The sequence below is a fragment of the Pogoniulus pusillus genome, chromosome 32, assembly GCF_015220805.1.
Source record: "Pogoniulus pusillus isolate bPogPus1 chromosome 32, bPogPus1.pri, whole genome shotgun sequence".
Lineage (NCBI taxonomy): Eukaryota > Metazoa > Chordata > Aves > Piciformes > Lybiidae > Pogoniulus > Pogoniulus pusillus.
In genome coordinates this window covers 10,140,863-10,166,217 of record NC_087295.1, presented here as the reverse complement: position 1 = coordinate 10,166,217, position 25,355 = coordinate 10,140,863, and the positions used below count along the sequence as shown (strand labels likewise).

The window sequence follows — 25,355 nt, the reverse complement described above, 5'->3', positions numbered from 1 at the left end:
ACATTTTATGCTCGCATTTAATTGGCGCAAAATATTCAGCTTTAATTGTTCAGTGCTTTGTTGTTTGGTTGTTTAAAAGGGAGGTTCTTTGGCAAGTGGAAGAGATCTCCTCCCCAGCCTCCTCTTCAGCAGTGGTGAAGTGAAAGTAAAAGATAGCTGATTGAAAAGAGAACAGCGCAAGCATCAGAGGGAGGTTCTTCTCCACCTCTACTCTGCCCTGGTGAGACCACACCTGGAATATTGTGTCCAGTTTTGGGCTCCCCAGTTCGATGCAGACAGGGACTTGCTGGAAAGGGTCCAGCAGAGAGCCAAGAGGATGACTGGGGGACTTGAGCATCTCCCATTTGGAGAGTGACTGAGAAATCAGAGGCTGTTTAGTCTGGAGGGGACAAAACTAAGAGATCTTATCCATGTGTACCAATATCTGAGGGGTGGGTGTCAAGTGGCCGGGGCTAATCTCTTTTCTCTGGTCAGCAGCAACGAGACAAGGAGCAATGGCTACAAATTGGACTATAGAAGATTTCACCTCTACATGAGGAGAAACTTCTTTACAGTGAGGGTGACAGAGCACTGGAACAGGCTGCCCAGAGAGGTTGTGGAGTCTCCTTCTCTGGAGACTTTCAAAACCTGCCTGGATGCGTTCCTGAGTAATCTGCTATAGCTGATCCTGCTCTGGCAGGGGGGTTGGACTGGATGAGCTTTCAAGGTTTCTTCCAGCCTCTAACCTTCTGTGATTCTGAAGGCCAAACTACACCCCCATGCCTAGGTCATACCTGTGCAGTAAAAATACCAGCAGATGAGAGGTGCCTCCCATGGGAGAAGAGAAGGAAAAAGGAGAGAGAATCCAACTTTTCAGACAGTTTTATAGAGGGGCAGGACTTATAGGTATGAAATACAAAGATTACACTTTCTAGTACACCTCCTGGACACTCTAGCTCCTGGAAGGCTGTAACTCAGTGGTGTTCTTAAAAGCACAGAGGCTCAAACTACCACATTCATTTTCACACAACATTTGTGAAGTGTGCAATTACTGTAAGCCCCTCTGTCCCTTTTGGAACGCTGCTGAATCAGACAAGAGGTCCAAAGTTAACAGTTAGGGAAAGTCAAAGGACTGCAGAAGGCAGTGAGACCTCAGGACTATGAGCTAAAACTTTTCTGTGTCACACTAGCCACACATCTTCTCCTTGCATGCATGCACTACCATCCTCTGCCCCCAGTACTCCTTCTCTAGGTAAGAAAAAGTGAGAAGCAGAAACCCAGCACGGTTTCAAAAGATTTGACCAATCTTACAGTTTCTCTTGACTGCTCAAAAGCCATACAATGTGCCAAAAGGGAGAAAATCTCATGGAAAAAAAAACTGTAAGACCCAAACCCAGTAAGAAAGTATCCTTATATGCACTACTTAAGTAAGCTTCTTTGAACAGGATAAAAGGGGGGAGAGAAAGAAGCCACAGAAAAAAGGTTAATTTATTGATTCAACTACTGCTTGAAGGAGCAGAGGAAGGCAGTTTACGAAGCTGTGGAACTGCTCTCTCTGAACCCAGTGTTTCTGCACTCAAGGGTGTAGCAGAAAACTGCTAAGTGCTTTTATGACTCTATCTCACCAATAGTCAACCCCCCTGTCATTTATCCTTGACAAGCATCTCAGTTTAGGAGGAAGAAATCATAACTAAGATGTAAAAAATGCCCTGGCTGCTATCATCTGCAGTTAAGATCTGCAGTACAAGCACAATTTTCTTAATATGCTTAATTATAAACTTACATCCCATTAACTAAACAAGATTTCATAAAAATACTCATAACTTAGGGAGGGATTTCATAACACCACAGTACTCATCTGTCAAGCAGAAGGGAAGAAAAATGAACCAAACTACTTAGAAAAATCTCAAGCAACAAACTGAGCTGCAAAACAGTGACTAAAAGACACTGGGCTTGCACCAGCTGGGGTGTGTGAGAAGGTGAGCATCACCATGGCCATCCAACCTGAAAACAGCAGCCCAGAAAGCCTCTCTCCACCACTGCTACCAACCATGCCATGCCTTAAGTTCTGCCTGCTGTAAGAAGGAAAGAACTCCCCAGAAAAAGAACCTCCTAAGATGATGATGATGACATCACCTGCTGGAAACATCCCTGGGCAAACTGAAAAGGACTTGGACTCTGGGAACCCTGTCTCTCCCACCCCATCTCTGGCCAGGTGTATAATCCCTTTCCTACTCTTCTCTCTTCTCGTTCTCCCTTCTTCTCTCTCTCTCTCTCCCGCCCCTTCTCTCTCTTTCTCTGATTTGTTTACTTTATCCTTCAATAAATAGTGTCCCTTCTGGTATCTGGTCTCACTTGTACCTCAATTCCACAACAGGGAAATAAACAACAGCAACTCCCTTTCCTCTCGACAAAGACCTTTTTTCTCTTGCTCCTCTGGACTGGGACAGGAAGCTGTGCTCCTGTAAAGCAGACTGGACTGGAAAAGAGAGGAGAATCACCTCTCCTATCAAAAATGGCTATAAACAAGACAAAATCAGTGGTCACAAAGAGAACAGCAAATCATAGCATCATAGAAAGGTTTGGATTGAATGCAACACTAAAAATCATCTAGCTCAAATTCCCTCTGCCATGGGCAGAGACACCTCCTGCTAAACCAGGTTGCTCAAGGCCCCATCCAACCTGTCTTTGAACACTTCAAGGCTTGGAGACTACACAGCTTCTCTGGGAAACTTGTTTTAGTGCCTTACCACCCTCATGGTGAAGAATTTTCTTCTAATGTCTAATCTAAATTGAGTTTCTTCCAGCTTGAAGCCATTGCCTCTTATCATATCACTACAAGCCTTTGCAAACAGCCTTCTTGCAGGTCTTCAAACACTGTAAGACTGCTGGACTTTGCCCCCAAAGCCTTCTGTTCTCCAGGCTGAATGACCCTAACTCTCACAGCCAGTCCTTGTAAGAGAAATTCTCCATCCTTCTGATCTGTGACCTTCCTCTGAACTCTCTCCATCATGTCCATGCCCTTCTTGTGTTGAAGGTTCCAGAGCTGGACACAGTACTCCAGATGGAGTCTCACAGGAATGGTCACAGGAATGGAGTAGGAGAATCACACCCCTCAGCCTGCTGCCCACACTACTGGAGATGCAGTCCAGGATTCAGTTGTCTTTCTATGCTGCCAGCACACATCACCAGCTCCTGTAGGAAAGACGCTTGGCTACCGCTCTCCCGGAGGGTGGATTTGGAGTATAGGGTCAGAAAAGCCAGCACTCAAGGGTATGCATGCACACCCCAAAAGAAGGATTTACTGCTGTTGAAAGGTATTATGAAATTCTACTTTTTAGAAGTGGGAATTAAGAGGAAACTCTTTAGATCCATTTGTTTCTTTCTGGCAGGAAAGGTTTATGAAGAGGATTACTATTAATAACTCATGAAAATCTTTTGATGTAGCACTTGACAGCACAGAAACCTTTTCATTACACATATTTAACTTCTCCTAAAATGTATCTCATTTGCATTTTCTATTCTCCTCCTATAAGGCATTAAGGAGAAAAACTCAACAGTGCCACCAAAACTGCAGAGGTTTATTCTTAGACTTGCCTCCTACATGGAATTTGGAGATAGAGTCACAAACTTCAGGGTCCTTGTAAGAGCTTCTCACTCTAGCTCCATGCCAGGTTTGCTATTTTCTAGACAGCCTCTCCACCTAGTGATGTTATTTAGTTGCTTTCCTGTTTCCAGATGCTGGTAATGAGCTGTGCTCATCTCTAGGCTTTCCTGTAAAAGTCATTCCTGCTGCTATTCTGGGTCCTTACAAGTTTTCAGAAATGAAATTACCAACTACCTAACTTGAACACCAAAATTAGGATTCAGCCAGGAAGTGAAGCTCCTACATTTACTGTTACCAAAATGTAACATCATCAGGAAAAAAAACCTGAAATGATAGAACAAAAAAACCCAACAAACCCAAGCCAAAACCAAACAAATACATACACAAACCCCCCTCCAAACAAACACACAAAAAATTCCAAGCTAAGCCCAGCAATAATTATAACCTTTCTACATAGGGCTGCTTTTTTTGTAAGAAATTATTCTCTTTCAAAGTGTTTGAAAACAGTACAGGCTAGGGGTTCATCTGCTGGAAAGCACTTTCAAGAAGAAGGATCTGGAAGACCTGTTGGACAATCAGTTCTTCATGAGCTCTAAGTGTGTCTTTGTGGCCAAGAAAGCCAATGGTATCCTAAATGTCTTAAGAAAAGCATGACCAGCAGGTTGAGGGAGGTTCTTCTCCCTGTCTGCCCTAAAGAGGGAACATTGGAGTTCAGTTCTGGGCTCCCCAGTTCAGGAGAGACAGGGAACTACTGGAGAGAGTCTAGGAGAAGCTATCAGGATGCTGAAGGGACTGAAGCATCTCTTTGAGGAGGAGAGACTGAGAGAACTGGGTCTGTACAGCCTGGAGAAGGGCATCCTGAGAAGGGATTTAACCAGTGATGATCAATTTCTAAAGGGCTGGTATCAAGAGGATGGGGCCAGTCTCTTCTTGGTGGTGCACTCTGATAGGAGAAGGAGCACTGCTTACAAAGAGCACAGGCAGGTTCCACCTAAACATGAAGGGAAGCTTCTTTGCTGTGAAGGTGCTGAGGCACTCAAACAGGCTGCCCAGAGAGGTTCCAGAATCTTCTCCTCTAGAGAATTTACAAACACCTGGACATGTTCCTGTGCAACTTGATCTAAGTGACCCTGCTTTAGCAGGGAGGGTGGATGATGCCCCAGTGTCCCTTCCAACCCCTACCATTTTGTGATTCTGTGATTTTCTGATTTCAGCTTCAGAGTACTTTCAGGTTTCCTTCAGGACCTTTTTCTTTGTGTAAAGAGAAAGCAGAGAATGCTTAATAAGCCATCTGAACACTGCACAGCTGAAGGTGGTACACAACCATCCCTTCATTGTCCTCTATTCAGCACTTTATACACACAGGACTTCACTAACATTATGTTTAGCTTAGTCTCTCCTCAACAGAAAAGAAAGAGGACTGATTTGAAAGTTCCTTGAAAAGGGCATGGAGAGGAATGTTTGCATTCCTTTAACAGAAGTAATATCCCAGGCTGCTGCCAGGCTGAACCTTCAGAGTGTCATTTTACAATGGAAGAGTTAGGGTCGCACCTTTTTACTGTGCAGGGCTTTTAGGAAGACTTGATTTTTTTTCATATTGATACTGATGCTTTTACCAGTTTAAAAGCAGTAACATTAAACTACCAAAAGGCAAGGAAGTTTCAGTAAAACTCCTATTTTTTTAAATATCTTCAGCCCATATAACCAAATGAGATGCTTTAACTTCTTTTTTTTTTTTTTAAGCAGAAAGGATAATAAAGTTAAATGAAAAGTCCCAGAGCTCAGTTTTAAGACTAAATGGTGTTTTAGATGAAACAGTTAAAGAAAGCAGAGTTTGTAAGCCTGAGATAAAAATAATAGCTTAAGCATATCTTTACATTGTGAGGATTCTTCTTGGAGCCAGGCAATTTTAAAACACACACACTTCCACTTCTCACCAGCATGAGCTGCCTGTGAGGCCAACCACAGATGAAGCTATAGAAAGAGCACTGAATGAAAGCTAGGAATTAAAGGATCATTCCCAGCTGTACCACCACAGAGGAGACTGTGGACAAGTTGCCTCTGTACTTCTGCTTTCCCATCTGGAAATTTAAGATAGTAATCATAGACCCACAGAATGGTTTGAGTTGGAACAGACCTTAAATATCATCTACTTCCAGCCATCTGCTACGGGCAGGGACACTTTCCAGTAGACCAGGTTGCCCAAGGCTTGATCCAACCTGGCCTTGAACAACTGCCTGAGCAACCTGTTCCAGTGTCTCACCACCCTTACTGTAAAGAATTTCTTTCTAATATGTAGTCTCAACCTACTCTCCTCAAGCTTATTATGTTCACTCTTAGTGCAAGGTCTGTGGATCTCTAAGTAAGATCTACTGTAAGCATGCCTATCATTTTGCTAATCCAGCTGCTTTCTTGAAATAGCTTCTGCTTCATGAGAGAAAATTAAGAACAGAAAGTAGCACTGGGCAGAAATCACTGTGAATAGGTTTACTTGAAAGTCTTGTAATGAAGAAAGGAAAGCAGTCACAGAACCACAGAACAGATAAAACAGCAATTAGCGCAGCAAACCAAATGTGCACACCGAAGTAGTCAAGAGAGCATAAACAATGCAAACAAAACTTGTGGCACAAATTAAGACAGAGTAATTAAGAGATGAGACAAGCACAAAGGTATGCTGCCAGACAATCTGTGTGGTTTTACACACACAGGCATGTGCATGCGTGCATGGAGAGCAGCCCTGTGAGAGAGGGACCTGGGAGTGCTGCTGGACAACAAGTTGTCCATAGGACAGCAACCTGCTCTGGTGGCCAAGAGGGCAAATGGGATCCTGGGGTGCATTAAGAAGAGTGTGTCCAGCAGATTGAGGGAGGTTCTCCTCCCCCTCTACTCTGCCCTGCTGAGGCCCCATTTTGAGTACTGCATTCAGTTTTGGGCTCCCCAGTTTAAAAGGGACTGGGATCTGTTTGAGAGAGTCCAATGGAGGGCTACAGGGATGATGATGGGATTGGAGCACTGTCTCATGGGGAGAGGCTGAGGGACCTGGGGCTGCTTAGTCTGGAGAAGAGAAGGCTGAGAGGGGATTTAATAAATGTTTATAAATATCTGAGGGTTGAGGGTCAGGAGGTGGGGGACACACACACAGGTTCTGCTCACTTGCTCCCTGAGATAGGACAAGGAGCAATGCATGGAAGCTGCAGCACAGGAGGTTCCACCGCAATGCAAGGGGGAACTCTTGACTGTAAGGGTCACAGAGCACTGGAACAGGCTCCCCAGGGAGATTATGAAGTCTCCTTCTCTGGAGTCTTTCAAGGCCTATCTTATTGCATTCCTCTGTGACCTGAGCTAGATTGTATGGTCTTGCTCTGGCAGGGGGGTTGGATTCAATGATCTCTTTGGGTCCCTTCCAACCCCTGACATCCTGTGATCCTATGACTCTACCGGTGGCACTTCACTGCTTCACCCATCCCATATGAATTAGGGCTGCAGAGAGGGAAAATCAAGACTGATTCTAGCTTGCATATATAAAGGGTACTGCTAGTTCCAACAGTCACTGCAGTATGTAATTATAAATACATATAATTAGGTGACTTAGATATCACAAAATTATCCCAGTGCTGTTTTCTGCATGACTTGGCTATGCAATTGGAATACACAAAGCAAATCAGAAATGCAGGACCCTGAGGATTCAGAAACTGAGATTTTTCACTTGAGTCCTGTGGAAGGTGCAGTTATAAATTGAGCTAATTATTCTAGAAGGGTGTTTACATCCTACAAAGGCTTCAAGAACTAACGAGGTGTTTTTTCTCACAGATTTGTGTTTCTGTTGAACTTGAACTCCAGTTGCATCTTTCCTGGAGGTAAAAGCACTTCCAGGGTCTCCTCTAAGACTGAATTATCCAATAACTGGTAAAAGCTAAACTAATTTTGCAGCCTTCTCTCCACTGGGGCCACTGAGTGTATATCTCAACTTCACTCCCACTCGGATGACCTCTAAGAAAGCTGTCTGACATTATTACCTTTTGGTACTCTGTTCAAAAGATACTTGGGCCAGCAGAAAGGAATAGGAGGAGGATGAAGATGCTGAGAACATGGAAACTACACAAACTTCATACCTTTGGAACGAAACTGTCCCCATATGTTCATGTGAGCTCAAAAGCCTCCTTGACATAAAACTTCTGTAGAAGTGGCCAACAAATCAGAGTAGAAATTTGATCCATTCAGTACAGCAGATAAACTACAACTCATTCTCTACCCAGTGGAGGAGTATCTGTTTCAAATGCCCTAGCTCCTCACAGCTATATTTCATCCAGATATGCTATGTCACAGGACTGTGGGCCCATGGCATACACCGAACATAATTAATTTCCTGGCTTAACATATTGCTACCCAGAAAGAGCAGCAAACACAGCATGACACTGGAAGCCTTTTTTCTTTTTAAAGATCCTTAAAAAATACTTTCCTGGTTTAATAACTTCAACTATAAATCATAAGGAAACAGATTGTTAGTGTCTATTTGTCACAGTTCTCTTTAAGAAGTGCTCCGGATGAGCCAAACGGAGTAGTCAAAAATCAAAGTTGGAGACTGTACACAGCTTTTCTGGAAATAGGAAGACATATTACACTGAGAGATAAGATTCTCACTTAAAACCAAAGCTTTCATGATTTTGTTTGTTTCCAAAAGGAAAAAAAAACCCAAATCCTCCAGACTGTGACACCCATTCTCTACCCACTTGTAGTTTTCAGACCCTGGACTTTCCTTTCTCAGCTGTATGTATTTCCCAGGTGACCACAGAATTCACTGGCAGCTTTCTTCTCTGTAGGAAATTTGCAGATGGATGATTTGAACATGCTGTTTTCTTACCACATAACATTTTTTATGCCAGAATTTTACCCATAGAGTTGCCTAAATTAAGTGTCAGTTTAGGTACTTGAAGAGGTTAGAGTTTCAAGGCAGCCAAGTGGTTGCATCGTTAAACTGAAGCCAGGATATGTTGCTCATGCTCAGAATCTTTGTGTTACTGAGGGACCAGGCACTCATCTAAGCACTGCATTTTCAGGGCATTCAGAAGAATTACTAAACCTCCTACTAACCAATTCATAGAGCCCTAGAATGGTTTGAGCTGGAATCGACCTTAAAGATCATGTTCCAACCCCCTGCCCTGCACAGGGACACCTTCTACTAGACCGGATGGCTCAAGGCTTCATCCAACCTGGCCTTGAACACCTCCAAGGAGGGGGTATCCACAGCCTCCCTGGGCAACCTGTTCTAGTGTCTCACCACCTCACTGTGAAGAATTTCTTCCGAATACCCAGTCTAAATCCCTCCTCCCCAGGTTTAAATCCATTCCCTCTCATCCTATCGCTACAGGCTCTGGCAAAAAGTTGCTTCCTGGCCTCTTTGGCTACCGGAAGGCTGCAATAAGGTCTCCCCCAGTGCTTCTGAATAAAGGGTAACCTGGAATTCAAACTAGTCATTTATACAGTTGTGGCAGTTTTGGGCTCTGTTTGCTGAAGGTTCATGTATTATTTGTCTAAATTTAATGAGTGACTTCTTGGAACTATGTCTGAAAATGAAGAAGAGCCAAAAGAGGAATGTAAGCTTTAGCTGATAGCATCTTATTGTGTTCATAGAACAGATGCCTCAAGCAAGGAGCTGGGATTTAATGAACATGGTATTCAGTTTCAGAAAATGCATCTGTGTTACTTCTTGCACCTCTGACAAACTCAGACTGTATTCAAAGCACACCTGACAGGTAACAGCACAAAAATACAAGCAAACTGAAGCCTTTAGTTTAGTGCATTGGCACGAACTCCACACAACTACTTCAATTACCTCTGGCTTGTACTTCACAAAACATCATCCAGGATTCTAAGGCAGTAGCCTTTAGCCAACTTAACATGGCTTTACCTAAGAGTGATCAAAGAATTAGAAGTTTTACAAATGGGCTACTAGAGTTGAAACACATCTGTAACTCTCATGTTCCCATTGCTCTTATTTTAACCACAAATTGATTATTCATTATAAAACCTCTTGTGATTGCTATTAAAAGAAATAATCCTTTAATAGCAATAGCTGGGATTTGATAACAAATTGAATCCAGGAAACACTCAAGTTCTCCTTCATTATAAGGGAAATTTTCTTAAGAGGGAAGCACCTTGCTTGCCAAAGGCAAAGCAGATCCTAGGCATAGGTGGCTCATCTGTTCAGTCAGCATTCATTATTATTCTTGTCCTAGATGGCAAGACACCCCTCTGTGCTCTTGTGATGATAAATTACAGAGGGAAAAAAATAAACCATCATATGAAGACTTTCCTGGCTCACAGCCAAAGAGATAAGAGAAATATATGGAGAACAACCCCTCCCCCACCATCTCTGTCTATACTGATGAACTCAAGCAAAAAATGGTTAATTATCTTTAGCCTGGAGAGAGAAGAGAAGAAAGAGGGAGTGGAATTGGCACTTCCATCTCTTGCTGCTTTGTTGGACTACTACAGTGGTGTCAAGAAGTCAGGCAACTTTCATGTCCTGCTTTAAAAGAAATGGGAAAGGAGGCGTACACATCTCCCTCCATCTTGTGCTTATTTTCACTCTCTGATGTGACTCTTGCCTTGCTGCTGATGAGAGGGTGCAGCAGCTGCTTCCTCTCAGTTCCTTTCACTCACAGGTACAGAGTGGAAGAAACTGTTCAGCCCTTAGGAATGACTGCCCCATAGGGAGGAGAGGGCAGCAACCTCAAGAGCACACCTGCCATGGACTCATCATATGGGAAATTCCCCAAAATTGGTAACTTCACATCTCAGATGAAAGAAGTGGGCCTCTGAAACCAAGCTGTGAATGGGGAGGGGGAATGTTGCTGCCTCTGCCTTTCTAAGGAAATGAGCAGCTGACAACTCCATATGGCTCCTTTTAAGTTTAGTGCACTGCTTGCTCTGCAAAGGTTCTCTTTGATTCCAGGAGAACCTTTAGCAGAAGGTGGTATTGCTTGCCAGATGCAGTGTTGGCAGGATAAGATTCCCCCTCCCATCTCACCTTTGGGAGGGGAGAGGAAGAAGATGAACATCAAGGCTCAGTGTGCCAAGACATGAAAATATATTTACATGCCACGGTGAGCCCCTTGCTTTGAACATCAGCCACAAGAGCTCTTCTGCACTTTGGGTAGTTCATTAACAGAAATCAATACAAGCTGCCTTTTAAGAAAGCCAGAGCTTGTTCATTGACACTCTGTGCAATTCCTTTTCAGCAGAAGCATCAATGCCTAAGAGGTGTGCAGTAAATTATGGCAAACCCCCAGAATGACAAGGCTACACGAAATAGTGTTGCATTTAAGTGTAAGCTTAAAACATCAACGCTGAAAGGAAGAGTAATTAGTAAGACTTAGAGACAAAAGGTGTGTCACTTTTACCTGCAGGCCCCTCTTCTCTATCTTCTTCTGAAGTATCTGAAGGCACTTGGTGAAATCTGTGAGGTCCTGATCCATGGTCTCAATTAACTCACACCCCTAGTGAAGAAGCAGCAAAACAGAAAGGAAAAAAAGATCATGTCAGTCATCATTGAGTTTCAAGAGCTAAAGCTGTCTGGGGTGAAATTAACTGCATGCAGTCAGCTCTGCAAGTCTCTGCATGGAGATGCAGAATTAAGTGAAAGCCTGACAGAGCCCAAAGACTGTAGGCCCCAGGTCACTAAATTATCATGAAGCAGTGGTTTGATAGGCACAGGAACAGATATTCAAAACCCATCAAGTACATTCATGAGTTTGGATAAGCATGTTCTGCTGCAAGCACAAGTGCTGGTATAGTGAGCCCTCAGTGATGAGTAACTTTCAGCACCAGGTTCCAGGAAAATGAGTGCCCTCCCTGGTGCTACAGTTGCTACAATCATAGAATTATTTCAGTTGGAAAAGACCTTTAAGATCATTGGGTCTAACCACTTTCTACCTCTAACAAGTATGCTGTTAAACCATGCCACTCAGCATCACATCTCTGCCTTTTTAAAACACCTCCAGGGAAGAGGATTCGACCACCTCTCTGGGGAGCCTGCTCCAGTCTTTGAGAATGCTTTTAGTGAAGAAGCTTGTTCTTATATGCAATGTAAGCCTCACCTGGTGCAACTTCAGGTCATTTCTTCTTGTCCTACCACTTGTTACCAGGGAACAGAGACCAAACTCCTTTCAGGGATTTGTAGAGGGCAACGAGGTCTCCCCTCAGCCTCCTTTTCTCCAGACTAAGCAAGCCCAGTTTCCTCAGCTGCTCCTCACCAGACCTGTTCTCCAGATCCTTCATCAGATTTGTTGCCCTTCTCTGGACCTGCTTCAGCACCTCAATGTCTTTCTTGGAGAGGGGTCCAAAACTGAACCCAGTACTTCAGACGTAGCCTCACTGCTGTTGTGTACATGGAGACAACCACTTCCCTAGTCCTCTTGGTCACACTACAGCTGATCCAAGCCAGGCTGCTGTTGGCCTTCTTGGCCACCTGGACACAATGCTGGCTTATGTTCAAGCAGCTGTACATGAACACCACCAGATCTTTCTCTGCTGGGCAGCTTTACAGACACTGCCTCATGCATCACGCAGTATGTCTGGAGCATTCACGGAGTTCTTGTGACCCAAGTGCAGGACAAGCACTTGACCTTATTGACTCTCACATACTTGGTCTTGGCCCATCAATCCAGCCTGTCCAAATCCCTCTCTAGAACCACCCAATCCTCAAGCAGATCAACACTCCCTCCCAGCTTAGTGTCACCAGCAAAGTTAATGGAGGTTCACTCAGCCCCTTTGGCCAGATCATTGACAAAGACACGAATGAGGGCATCTTAGAGTGGAGGAGAGCAGGAGTTTGGATTTCTTAATGGACAGTTAAAGCCATTTCCAAGCCAGTGTTAAAACGATGAGCAAGGAAACATGGACAGTTTTTGCCACACAAAGTCACTACTGGAAGAGGTTCCACACGTGCTGGATTTAGAAGTTCTCTCTCCTATCACACCAAGGTCCCCTTAAAAAGCCTTCCAGCACTGTCTTTATCTGACAGATTTGATGTTTCTGTTACACACAATAACAAGTGATAAGAAAAAAGCAAGCAGACTACAGAATCTTTTTGTGTCTGCCTGTGTGCATAAAGTACATTTTTTGTGTTATATCAGAAAAAAAAGCCAAACAACTCTAAGAATCCAAAATGTTAAATCATAGAATGAGGTAGCTGCCTCTATCTCAGTGGTAAAAATAAAGGTATGGAAGAGGATCTGTGTGTGGATGGACTTTAGTGCATTTTATTTGAACAAGCCTCCAAGAGGAAGGCAAACTGCCACCGAAATGCTTCCTTACACAGCCAGAATGCATCTAAAAACTAAACAAAAGCCTCACGTAGTAGGAGATTTGAATGAAGTGGGAAGCAAACCTTGGCACTCAGAATGTGGAAGAGAACACAGTGTTTAACAACTGTGTGCCTCCATCTTCACCAGAATGTGCTCCAGCCACACTGCTCAAGTCACAGAAGGCAAAAGCTGGGAGTGGAGGAATGAAGAATTGCCCACTGTAAAAGAACAGCAGGCTTGAGACCATGTAAGGAACCTGAAGCTGCACAAGCCCATGGGATCTGATGCATCTGTGGGTTGTGAGGGAACTGGCAGATGAAGCTGCTAAGCCAGAAATAATGTTGCTGCCACCAAAAAGAGACTAGGGAAAACACAGCTGGAGCCTGAAGTCAGTGCTAAGCATCAAACAACGTGAAAAGCTGCTATGCCTCTGCTCATCACCAGCAAAGGCTAAAGCATTAAATTGGCAGGGGAAGAAGCAACACAAGCCAGCTAGAGTCTTAATGAACACACGAACCATGCAGCTCCAGCCTCAGTCTCCAAGTGAGCCCAAGGATGGCACAGGGATGTTCAGGTCCACCCACCAGAAAGCTCACAGGTGGATCTGAAAACTACTGAAAGGAAGCAGTTAATCAAAGCCCCTCTAAATGAAAAGATGTCCCATTTGGTAGGAATGGGGAGGTCTCAGACAGCCTCATTACCGGCATTGATAGTGGCAGGAGAGACTAAGCTGTGAGAAACTGTGAGCAGAGAGAACCTCCTCAGTCTTTCACCATCAGCCTTTGAATAGCACAAGAATGTGACAGATGAAGACTAAATCAATGGCAGGGACAGCTACTGCTGAGCACAGGAGAAGAGACAGAATCTGAGTTACCAGCACTTAAATTAGCAGTAGAGAAGGAAGGTCTTTTATCTTTTGCCAGGGCCATTCCATGGCTTCCCAATGCTGGCAGAAATAAGTGGTTTATAGGTATTGATTTATAAATAAAAGATTTGACCCCAGCTCTCCCCCAGCACTTTGAATTTCTCCTTCCTGCAGGCACTAACAAGCCTGATCTCCCCTCCTTGGACAGTCAGGTTTTGGCAGCTGCAGGGAGGCTGCAGTTCTGCTTTCTAACCAGGAAAGACCAAATTGTCTGGGTTTTTTGAAGTGATCATCACTCGAGTCTGTCTTTCGAAGCCTGTGCCTGGCTGTGCTCACTGAATGCACCGGTAACATCAAGTTCAGGTTTTCAACAACCCCTATTTGCACTGAGGCCAAATTTTGAGTGGGCAAGCAAGAAACTTATAAAGTTCAATGGGGCAAAATGTAGGGTCTTGCACCTGGGAACACATAATCCAGGAGTGCAGCTCAGATTGGGATCCACCTGGCTGGAGAGCAGCCCTGTGGAAAAGGACCTGGGGGTCTTGGTGGATAACAAGCTCAGCTTGAGTGAACAGTGTGCTGCAGTGGCAAAGAAATTCAACAGGATGCTGGCTTGCAGCAACAAGGGCATCACCGGCAGAGATAAAGAAGTTATCATCCCACTTTACTCAGCACTGATCAGACCACACCTGGAGCACTGCATGCAGTTTTAATCCTTGCTGTACAAAACAGGCTGGAAAGTGTCCAGAGAAGGGCCATGAGAATGGTCAGAAGACTGGAAGATCTGCTGTACAAGGAGAGGCTGAGAAAAATTGGTTTGTTCAGCTTTAAGAAAAGAAGGCTTAGTGCAGACCTTATTACCACATAGCAGTACATAAAGGGTGGCCAGTGGGAGAATGAAGACTCTCTTTTTATAAGTAGCCCCATGGAAAAGACAAGGGGCAATGGGTACAAGTTACTCCTGGAGAGAATCTGATCAGACTCCAGAAGAAAATGTCTCCCCATGAGAACAGTCAGACATTGGAATCATCTCCCAAGGGAAGCAGTAGATTGCTTTACACTGGGCAGTTTTAAGACTCAGCTTGGCAGGCTGCTGGGTCATCTCATTTCAACTACACTATCACCTAGAAAGCATGGACCAGATGATCCTTGGGGTCCTTTTCAGCCTGGTGTTCTGTGACTCTGTGAATTTGTTAAAGAGTGTACCTGTGATAAGGATACAGAGGGCACTGCAGCAGCAGCTGAAACCAAAACCTGACTTAACAGTGGTATCCTGAAATCCACTTTTTGCATCTCTGACCCTTTATCCAAGTACTGCTGCAGCTCATACTGAAAAATACGCCACCAATAAAGCCACTGTTTCCTTCAGATTAAGCTGTAAGTTCTCATTCTCCTTCCACGTTGAGCAGATCACCAGTTCTGGAATGGGCAGAGATATTCCCGACAGCTCCTCCTGTCACAACGGCAAAGAGACTGGCACGGTCAGACCGTCCTGGGGCAGAGGCCAGGCTGCAGCACTCACATCTTCCTGCCTTCTCTTTACAGCCTCTCTGAAATGCATGCCTGTGCAGTTCATGTTCACCCACGATAAGAGAGTTTTATATCAATCTGCTCCTCCTGACATATCAAATGCCATTATTTTATACCACAGAACTGAATGACAATTCCAATGCAGTTTGATATCAACCTTCACCGAATTATCCCCAGATGACAAAGATCTTCAGGACAGAGCTTTCTGATGCAGCTAGGGCTTAATGACAGGACAGTACAACAACTGCAAGACAGGCAATAACACTTGCAAGCTTTATAGATACCTGCTCAACTTAATAACATTAACCTTTGGCTAGAAAGTTAAAAAGCCAAGCAAATTTAACATTAGGAAAGGTTAGAAAAATCAATATCACACATAGCAGGAAAGAAAACAATAGATGGCATGTGATGACGATACCACTTTGCCAAATGATAGGATGAGGCACATGGAATTAGGCTGTGGCTGTTCTGTCTTATTATAGCAGTGATGGGAGGCATATTGCTAAAAGAATAGGAGTGTGGCAGACACACATAATAGGATTATTGAACCCTCTATTTCAGGGAGGCACTGAAATTAGACAGGCACTGAAATGTCAATCCCTACATCTCAGCATTTCTCCTGATTCCAGAAATTCCGTGCACCAGGGCATGTTGTGTGTTTGAAGAAAGCAGTGGGTAGGTGTTCATTCCCTCATGGCCTTATTAATACCTTATTAAAAAGAAGTCATGTTTGTCCTTTCTCTGATCTTCCTGAGCATGGGAATATAATGAGAACAAAGTCCATAAATACCCTAATTTGTACTCTGTCACCAAGACCCTCCTGGGGTAAGCCACTTGAGTTTATCTTTGAAGCCTGATCTGGCTGTGCTCCAGTAATGTCCAGTTCAGCCTTTTAACAATTCCTGTTGTACAGAAGCTCAATTTTGAGTCATCAGTCTCAACAGAGTGTTAGTGACAGACACTGGAAAGCTGTATCTCCTCAAGCTAAAAGATGAGAAAGGAGACAGCTCACAGAGCCTCTAAAACCCACAGAGCAGACAACTAAAATTTAGGGAACCTCTATAAATAAAATGGCAGTTCTAAACACTCTCCTTCCCTTAAAGCTCACCTGCCATCTCACCTGCCCAAACAGTAATGCAGCCAGTCAATTCCAATAGCTCACAGACCAACTGAGCAGGAGTTATACATTCATGGAATCACTTTAGCTGGCAGGGACTTTTCAAAGTCATCTGGTCCAACTCCTCACTGAGAGTGGCTTAGATTTGGTCAAGTTGCTGAAGGCCTTTTCCAGTCTAAGGTGAACAACTCCCAGGATGGACACTCCACAAGTCCTCTGGGTAACCTCTTCCTGTGCTTGAACATTCATTCTTCTGGTGAAATTTTCTTTCTCGGCATTAGACTGGGATCTTCTGTATAGAAATTGTGGCATTGCTTCTTTTCCTGTCCTTGCTTACATCAAAGAAGAATCTGGTTCTAACTCCCTTCTGCTGTCCTGTTAGGAAGCTAAATACACCTTTTCATCTGTGGGATGAACAAGCCACTTTACTTCAGCCTTTTCTCACACATTGTATGCTCCAGATTTCCCTAGCATACATGCCCTTACCTGCACCACATTTATATGCAATATTTCCACCTCAGACCCCCCAGAGAGGTCAATTAGCAGCAAAAAGGTAAAGGGTTCCTAGTTCTCTATGTAAATTTCTAGGGGAATTTCAGTCATTTCATCCCTCTGGTTTCCTCTTCCACTTCTGCCTGCTCAGAGAACAGCCCCAAACCTTCACATTCTTCATATGCCTGCTGCAGCCTTCACAGCTGATGCAAAACAACTGTTCCAGAATGAAAACTAGGCCCAGCACGAGATGAAGATGAACCAGGCTAGAATGTCACATGAGGTTTCTGAAAACAATTGCAGAGACAAGATGGAAGGAAAACAGACAGAAGAACAACATAGAGCCTGAGCTACATAAAAGCTGCAGAGACTTCCTACAGGCTGTAAGTTACTGGAGGCCAATGTAGCAAGATGGCACCAAACCCACAAAATGGGCTTACTAACCCACAAAATGGGCTTACTTGTATCAGTTACAAAGCAGCAGGACATTAGGAATTGAATCCTTTCACATTTTGGGAGGAGGATGCAAATATGGAAGGCAAAAAGCAGTTAAGCTCACTGATTTCTTTGGGGAGCTTCAAACACTGCTGAACAAGTATTGAACAGCTTCTCTTTTGATCAGCCTAACTGTATGAATTGCCTTTTGATTTCTGTAGTAGGGAACAAAACAAGTATGTGCAATTGGTGAAAATTATTTGGGGTGTTTAAATAGCCAAAACAACATAATTAAGTGAAAGGCATTTTCTTTCAGTGTTTGGACTCAGATTTGGCTGACTGTTTGGCACCAGTGCAAAGCTAATACTGTCCAGATTGCTTGGACCTTAGTTCTGGGGTGGATGATGTTTTGACTCATCCAATTGCACATTAAGTGGTGCTGCCACTCGGATTAACTAAAAGAATTTATTAATCATGTTGAAGTATATGCACTGGAAGCCAAATAACTGAAACACAAACTCGAATGAAAGGCCCATTGCTGAAAAAAAAACCAACCAAACCAAAAATGTCCAGTTTTGGTCACCTCTTCTAACCTTGTATAACACCCCTTGACTTACTCATCAAGCACTGTGTGGTGGCATGAAGCAAACCCAGTCAATATAAACAAACATATGCATAGCTCCACAAACCAAAAGCTCCATGAACTTCTCAAACTTGACAAGCAAATAAAAAATGAAAAAAATAAAAGAGGAGCAGCTCTGTAGTTGAAACTTTGACTGCAACAGCTGCAGGCTCTCCTCCCTTCCCCTCTTTCTGTTTTGATAATGGTCTTTGTTGAAGTAAATAAAATGTTTCCTGGTTTTGTTTTTAATGAGGCAGCATGTGGCTTTCTGGTGGAGGATAGCTTTTTAATACCATACAATTGATGTTGAGATAGCAGCAATGAAATAGTTCCTCTGCATTAATTAGGTTGCTCCCTTTCAAAAGTAAAGTCTATTGTTTGTGAAATCACTGCAATTACTTAAAATGAACAAAATATGAGTCTGTTGAGTTGGTATTTGACCAGTGCCAGGGAAAGCTAGAATGTCATCTTTGCCTCATCCAACAGACTGAAGAGCGTAACACCAAAGGTTTCCAAATCAAACAACAGCTTAAGTTGGAAGAGGCCTTAGAAATCTACTCCATCTCTGTCATGGGCAGGGGTGCCTTGCAACTAGACTTGATTGCCCAAGCTCCTATTCAGCCTGGCCTTGAACACCTTGAGAGGGCATCCACAACCTCTCTGTGCAACCTATTCCACAGTCACGCCACCCTCATACTGAAGAATGCCTTCCCAAGGTCGTTGGTGCTGTCTATGCTGCAAACTAATATGTTATGCAGCACTGGACCCAGAGCAAACCTCTGAGGAACAGCACTAGACCTGAAGCAGACCCCTAAGGAACTCCACTTGCCAAACTAAAGCAATAAAACCCTCACAAAACATCAACCAACCAACAGTCACCATTCCATTTGCTAGATCGATTCCCAGGATTTATCTGTGCTGCAGCAAAGTCTTCTGATTTATTAAGCTTTGTGAATGAAAGCAAAAGTGTCCAATACTCACCCACAGGTCAGAAAGCACAACAAAACACACTTCAGTGCAGCACTTCTATCAGAACACACTAGCATCTTTTAAAACTGTTCAACAACCAGGAGGAAAGGAAAGAATGGTGCATGAGGTAGAAAGGTCTGCTGGGAGCTGCAGCCTCACATATGCAACCCATATCTCTCCATACCCATTGCTGGCATTTAGGCAGCAGACTTACATTTGTACATCCCTGCACAACCCAGATATGTTATTTCTCCAAGCTGATGATTAAAACTGAGCACAGCACAGCAGTGACAGCCACCTGCTATTTCTGGATCTTCTCTGATATTTCCCTTATGTGCCCTTCTTTGTCTGAAAAACAAAGGTCCAGAGGGAGGAGTTTTAATTGATGGTCAGGTCTGCACTGAGTACTATGAAAGGCTTTTGTCTACCAAGTCGATGATGTTCAGGCTCCTTCTGCACTGAGTACTATGAAAAGCTTTTGTCTACCAAGTTGATGATGCTCTTTGGATGCTAACCTGTTGATAGGACTGATTACAGCACCTTACTTTTCCTGGAAAGTCACTTGGAAACAGCAATGGCTCTTTTAGCTGTGTGCATTTATGTATGAAGATATGAAGCAGCTCACGTAAGGGAAATCAGTGCTGGAGCAGCACTGGTCTCTGAAAGAAGGGAAGCAGACACCATTGAGTGGAGACAGCATTGGTTGCTGTCCAGTCATGACAACAAGAGTCTTTTGTTGACTTGGGTGCACTTCAATCCAAGAGTAAGAACTGTGTAATTTCTAAAATGCTGTAGCTGCACTTGGACTGGATGATCTTGGAGGTCTCTTCCAACCTGCTTGATTCTATGATTCTATGATTCTGAACACATGTTAAAGCTAGCAATGGCACTCACATCCATGACAACACAAGCCATCTCCTGGAACACAGCAGGGAACAGAAAGGCTGTCCCAACCAAAACTCCTGTGCCCCACAAAACTGAAGAAATTGGCCACGAAGCATTACTTGCAATTCAACCATCTGAGACAGCTTTTAGGGAATCATAGAACCATTTTGGTTCAAAATGACCTTTATGATCATCAAGTCAAACCATCCTCTAAATCTACCAAGTCTGGTGCTAAACCATGTCACTCAGCACCACATCTCTGTCTCTTTGAAACACCTCCAGGGATGGGCACACAACCACCTCCCCAGGGAGCCTGTTCCAATGTTATGAGGTGGGAGGAAGCAAGGGAGGCCACCTGCATTTCACATGCCACAACACTTTATGCTTTTAGTTTTTTGTGTTGCTTTGGGGCTTTGGGTTGGTAGTTTTTTGCTGGGTTTGGTTGGTTGGTTTGGTTTTGGTTTTTGTTGTTTGGGTTCTTTTTCTTTTAATATAAAAAGGCTTCTCATTATCACAGTATCACCAAGGTTGGAAGAGACCTCACAGATCATCAAGTCCAACCCTTTACCACAGAGCTCAAGGCTAGACCATGGCACCAAGTGCCAAGTCCAACCTTGCCTTGAACTGCCCCAGGGACAGCGAATCCACCACCTCCCCAGGCAGCCCATTCCAGCGTCCAATGACTCTCTCAGTGAAGAACTTTCTCCTCACCTCCAGCCTAAAGTTTCCCTGGCGCAGCCTGAGGCTTTTCATCACACAGGATGGTAGACAGTAAATATAATAAACCAGCACCATTTGAATCTACTTCAGTTTCCAGACTGATTGCAAATTTTCAAGATTGACTTCAAGGCAAGACAAACAAGGAGGAAATTGCAATGTTTGTCACTGAAGTGCTCTCAAGGATTTGGGCTGGCAAATTATAACCATCCTAAATGTTATCTTAATATAATCCTTTTGCTAGTAACTTAGAGACCTAAGAACACTGTGCCAGTGGAAAGAAAAAGCCTAGAAAACAGCAAAACAGATGTTAGCTAGGATGGCATAAAATTCTCTGCAAGGCATTTCTTATAATTAAGTTTGTTTAAATATATATGACCAGTGTAACCAGTCTCTCTCGTGCTTTCAGGCAGATTTAATGCAGAAGAATTCTTTTTCCTTAGCTAGCACCTACCAGCATGTCCTTAGTTTCAGAGACATGGAATTGATCTGAAAAGATTTTGGATTGTGAGAGTGGAGCTACACCTCAGATATCGATCACTGCACAGAATTAATTGAGCCCAGACCCCAATGTCTGCCACGCTCAGGAAAAAACAAGACAAAATACAAAATCCAAAAAACCAAAGGTACTTCCTTACACAACTCTACCTACATCTACAAGATGAGTACAAAAGGATTTGAAGATTTTGATTACCAGAGGTAGCAAATTGAAAAGAGAAATGTCCTCCTACTCTGTACAAAGCTCCCAAATCTGTGCCATCAATGCAATTCTCTTCTGGTACTGGGGTACTAATGAGAAGAACAAGATTAGTCCCAAAGCTGATCCTTCTGGAAAGCCACTAATTATTTCCTAGCTGCTTGTTAGTTTTCTTATCAGCAGCTGGATGCATCTAAACTGTGTATTAAGTTTTAACTTGGTCAAGTAAGTGGCTAGATAATACTTTTTTTTTTCCTTTTCTTTGTTATTTTTTCTGTCTGACAGTTTCTAATACCTCACCTAAGAGCTGTATGCCACAAGGAACAGAAGAAACTTTCTGTAGGGGAAGTTTATTCATTGTCTAGTATAGTCCCTCATTATTCCAGGATCATTTCACAGAATTACAGAATGCATGAGTTTGGAAGGGACCTTCAAAGGTCATCTTGTCCTGCAGTCATCAGGGGCATCTCCAACTAGATTGGGTTACTTAGGGACACTGAATGTCTCTAGGGTTGGGGCCTTAACTACAACCCTTGGCATTCCTGCTCCACTGTTTCACCACTCTCATAGGGAAGAACTTCTTCTTTATGTCCAACCTAAACCTACAGTGTTCCAGTTTCAAGTAATTTCCCCATGTGCTGTCACTGTGAGCCCTTCTAAACAGTCCCTCCCCAGCCTTGCTGTAAGTCCCCTTCAGATATTGAAACGCAGCTCTAAGGTTTCCCTGGAGCCTTCTGTTCTCCAGGCTGAACAGTGCCAACTCTCTCAGCTCATAAGAGAGATGCTCCAGCCACCTGATCACCTTTATGTCCCCCCTCTGGACTTGTTCCAGTAGGTCCATGTGCTTCTTGTGTTGGAGCTCCCAGAGCTGGACACAGTAGTCCATGTAGGGTCTCAGCTGATCAGAACAGCAGAATCACTTCTGTTGATTTCAGAGATCAAAAGGAGAAAGCTAGACTATACAAATCCTTGGCCTCCTCAGCCCAGTTCAGATCAGCTTCCCTGATCATCATTCTAAACTATATGCCTGCCTCTTACTCTCTCCCCTTCAGTCTTGCAACCTTCTTTATCCCCTTCACAGAGAAGGGGAAAGTTTACAGAACTTTCACAAAATCACAGAATGACCTGGGTTGGAAGAGACCTCCAAAGGTCACCTAGTCCAACCCCCTCTGCAGTCAGCAGGGCATCCTCAACTAAATCAGGTTATCCAGAGCCCTGTCGACCCTTATGGATGTTTCTTTTAGTTTCTCTGGGCAGATCATTTGGGACAGGAAGTTGGAGATGTCCTTGCTCACTCCAGGGGGTGTGGACAAGAGACCTTTGAGGGTCCTTTCCAGCCCAAAGCATTCTACATAATTCTATATAGCATATGCAATATACACCTGAAAGAAAGCAGCAGGTTTACAGTGCTGAAAACCAGGTAGCTCCCAGCACTGCTACACCAGGTCCACATCCTGCTTTTAAGTTTATAGAATTCCAGACACAATAAAGTAGACTGAAAATAATCCTTATTGTTAACCACACACACTCCACAAGCAGAAAAACAACATATAAAAGACTTGTTTCTTTTGGGAAGTAACTGCAAGCAAGTTCTCATCCCATACTTCAACAGCTGCTCACATCAGGAGTACCAAAGTTCTGTAAAGGGTGCCAAAGTCAGAGGGCACAGTGATATTTATTTAGCTGAAGTGTACTGAACTGAATTTGACGGCTCCAAGAATTATGAAGACTGTATAGATTTTGCAAATGCCTAATTTTCCTGCAGGCCAATAGAAACATCTTTCCCAAAATCATAAGAAAATTAATTACATTGTGCCCTATTTCAACAACTGATACTGCAAAGCTAGCAGCAACCAGTAACAACAGCAACCACCATCACCACCAGGCTTTGCAGCACTTTCCCATCAAAGATTTCTGAACCATCTGGGAGCATTGAACACAACTAACTGACATGCTGACATTTTGACAGACATAAGGGAAAGCTCAGGAAAATGAAACCACTGCCCAGCAGAGCAGCTCTGACTTCATTAATAGCAAGTGTTCCACTGAGTATGAGCACATTTCCAAGTGAAATTCAGGATATTTGCTACATTTCTGCATAACTGAGGGAGATGCTTGAATAATAAAAGGTCACACATATTCACAGTTGCTGCATTTTTGATTTGTGGAGGGCTTCAACTGCTCTGAATTAAAATGTGAGGTTGCTGAACAAACACTCATTCTGAGAGCACTTGGTTACTTGACAAACTGGAAACCAGTTTCATCTTCCAGGTACACTTTGAGACCTGCTCTGTCAACAGGCAGAGTGTGCAAGTTTAGAGACAGATAACAGCTTGCAACTCAGCTATACATCCTTCACCCCCACCTCTCTTTTGCACATGATGTATAAACAGCTGCCCAGGAGAACATTCACTGGGATATCAGAATATCTAACTTAGAGTACTGAAAATATTTCCATTGCACATGTGAAATCCTTCAGGATTTGAACAGCTGACAAAATCACATTGAACAAAACTAGTAACAGGCAACCAACTGCAACACTCTGCAAACAATACAGAGCTTTCCAACAGGAGATTTTTGCATTAGGTTACTCCTAATAGGCTATTTTATTGGTTTCTACAGTGTCACTCCAACTTTCCTAGACAGCTGTGGTCGCTGGCAAAGGCAAGCTAATACAACGTAATGGATGCAGGCATTAGGAAAGGCACTGAATGGTCCTCCTGCTCTAACAGGGTCTGTTCAGAACCCACTCCACTAACCACCCTGTGAGCCAGCCCCAGTCGACTGGATAGGTCCTGTTTTAAGGGATATATGTCCATCTCCAGAAAGCAGGGACCGCAGTCTGATCTCCCTAAATGCTGCAGTGTGTGCCTTAAGACACTGAGCAGACTTCCATGTGAAAGATCAGATCCCATGACCTTCCTCAGTGTGACTGAGACCAGAATTTGGCCTTCTGTTTGTCAACAAGGGCACTGAGATAGTCAAGGTGCCAGAATCACTCAAAACACAAGACATATGCATTTGTGGGAAGATATCTAACTGGTTTGTAGGAATCCAATGCAGCAAAAAAAGCAGAGCCATATATTGAGATGAAATATGAAGTTCAACAAGGCCAAGTGTCCACAGAAGGGCAACAAAGCTGGTGAAGGGCCTGGAGCACATGGCCTATGAGGAGCACTTAAGGAAGCTGGGGGTGTTCAATCTACAGAAGAGGAGGCTGAAGGGAGACCTCATTGCTCTCTACTACCACTTGAAAGGAAGCTGGAGTGAGGAGGGGGCAGTCTCTTCTCTTTGACGTCAAGTGACACAACTAGAGGAAATAGTTTCAATCTGCACCAGGGAAGGTTCAGGCTGGATATTAGGAAATATTTCTTCACTGAAAGGGTTCTCAAACATTGGAATGGTCTGTCCAAGGCAGTGGTGGAGTCACCATTCCTAGAGATGTTAAAGCAGTGTGTGGACCTGCTGCTTAAGGACATGGTTTAGTGTTGACCCTTCAGTGCCAGGTCGAGGGCTGGACTGGATGATCTTTGGGGTCTCCTCCAACTGGATGTTTTCTGTGAGTCTGCAAAACATGAATGTGTCAAGAGCTGGGTGCACACATGAGCAGACTTGGCCTAAGAGACTGTCTGGAACACTCAAGGATGAAAGAGAAGTAATTTCCTTAACTGCTGCCTGGACAAAGCATAAGACTCAGGAGCTCCCTGTTGTGCTTTGAGCTTCCCATCAGTTATAGAGGCTTAACATGATTGCTGTGTGACCCTGACCTAACATGCATTGATACCAATGCTCAAGACAGGGATGCACAGCATAAAATGTCCTTAAAACCCTACCCTAACACAGAACTACATCTGGGAGCTTTCTCTTTTCTGCTTTCCTCCCACTATTTTAAACTACTGCTGGTAGAAAGGTAAGGAAATAAAATAAATCAAGACCTGCTTGTGCATTTTGATCAGAGATCTAAAAAATGCTTACAGCTTCAAGGAGCTGTGAGGAGAGACGTCAGAAGCTCAGCAGGGATGGGCTTTGAAGGGGATAGTTTAGATTTTTTCATTTTTTCTTATGCAAGTCTTCCACACACACTGATTATTTTGACTGAACCCTGCCTGAACTGTAAGTCTGAAGCAGATGC

The 25,355-nt window shown here is 43.7% G+C and overlaps 1 protein-coding gene across 1 annotated transcript in view; it reads right to left on the bottom strand.

Annotated features, from left to right (window-relative positions):
* The window catches only part of TPK1 (thiamin pyrophosphokinase 1), a 353,276-nt gene that overhangs the window by 125,265 nt on the left and 202,656 nt on the right, over positions 1–25,355 (bottom strand). The window contains exon 5 of the mRNA XM_064169937.1: positions 10,990–11,085. Coding sequence (XP_064026007.1) covers positions 10,990–11,085 — 96 coding nt within the window. The remainder of the gene's footprint in view (positions 1–10,989; positions 11,086–25,355) is intronic.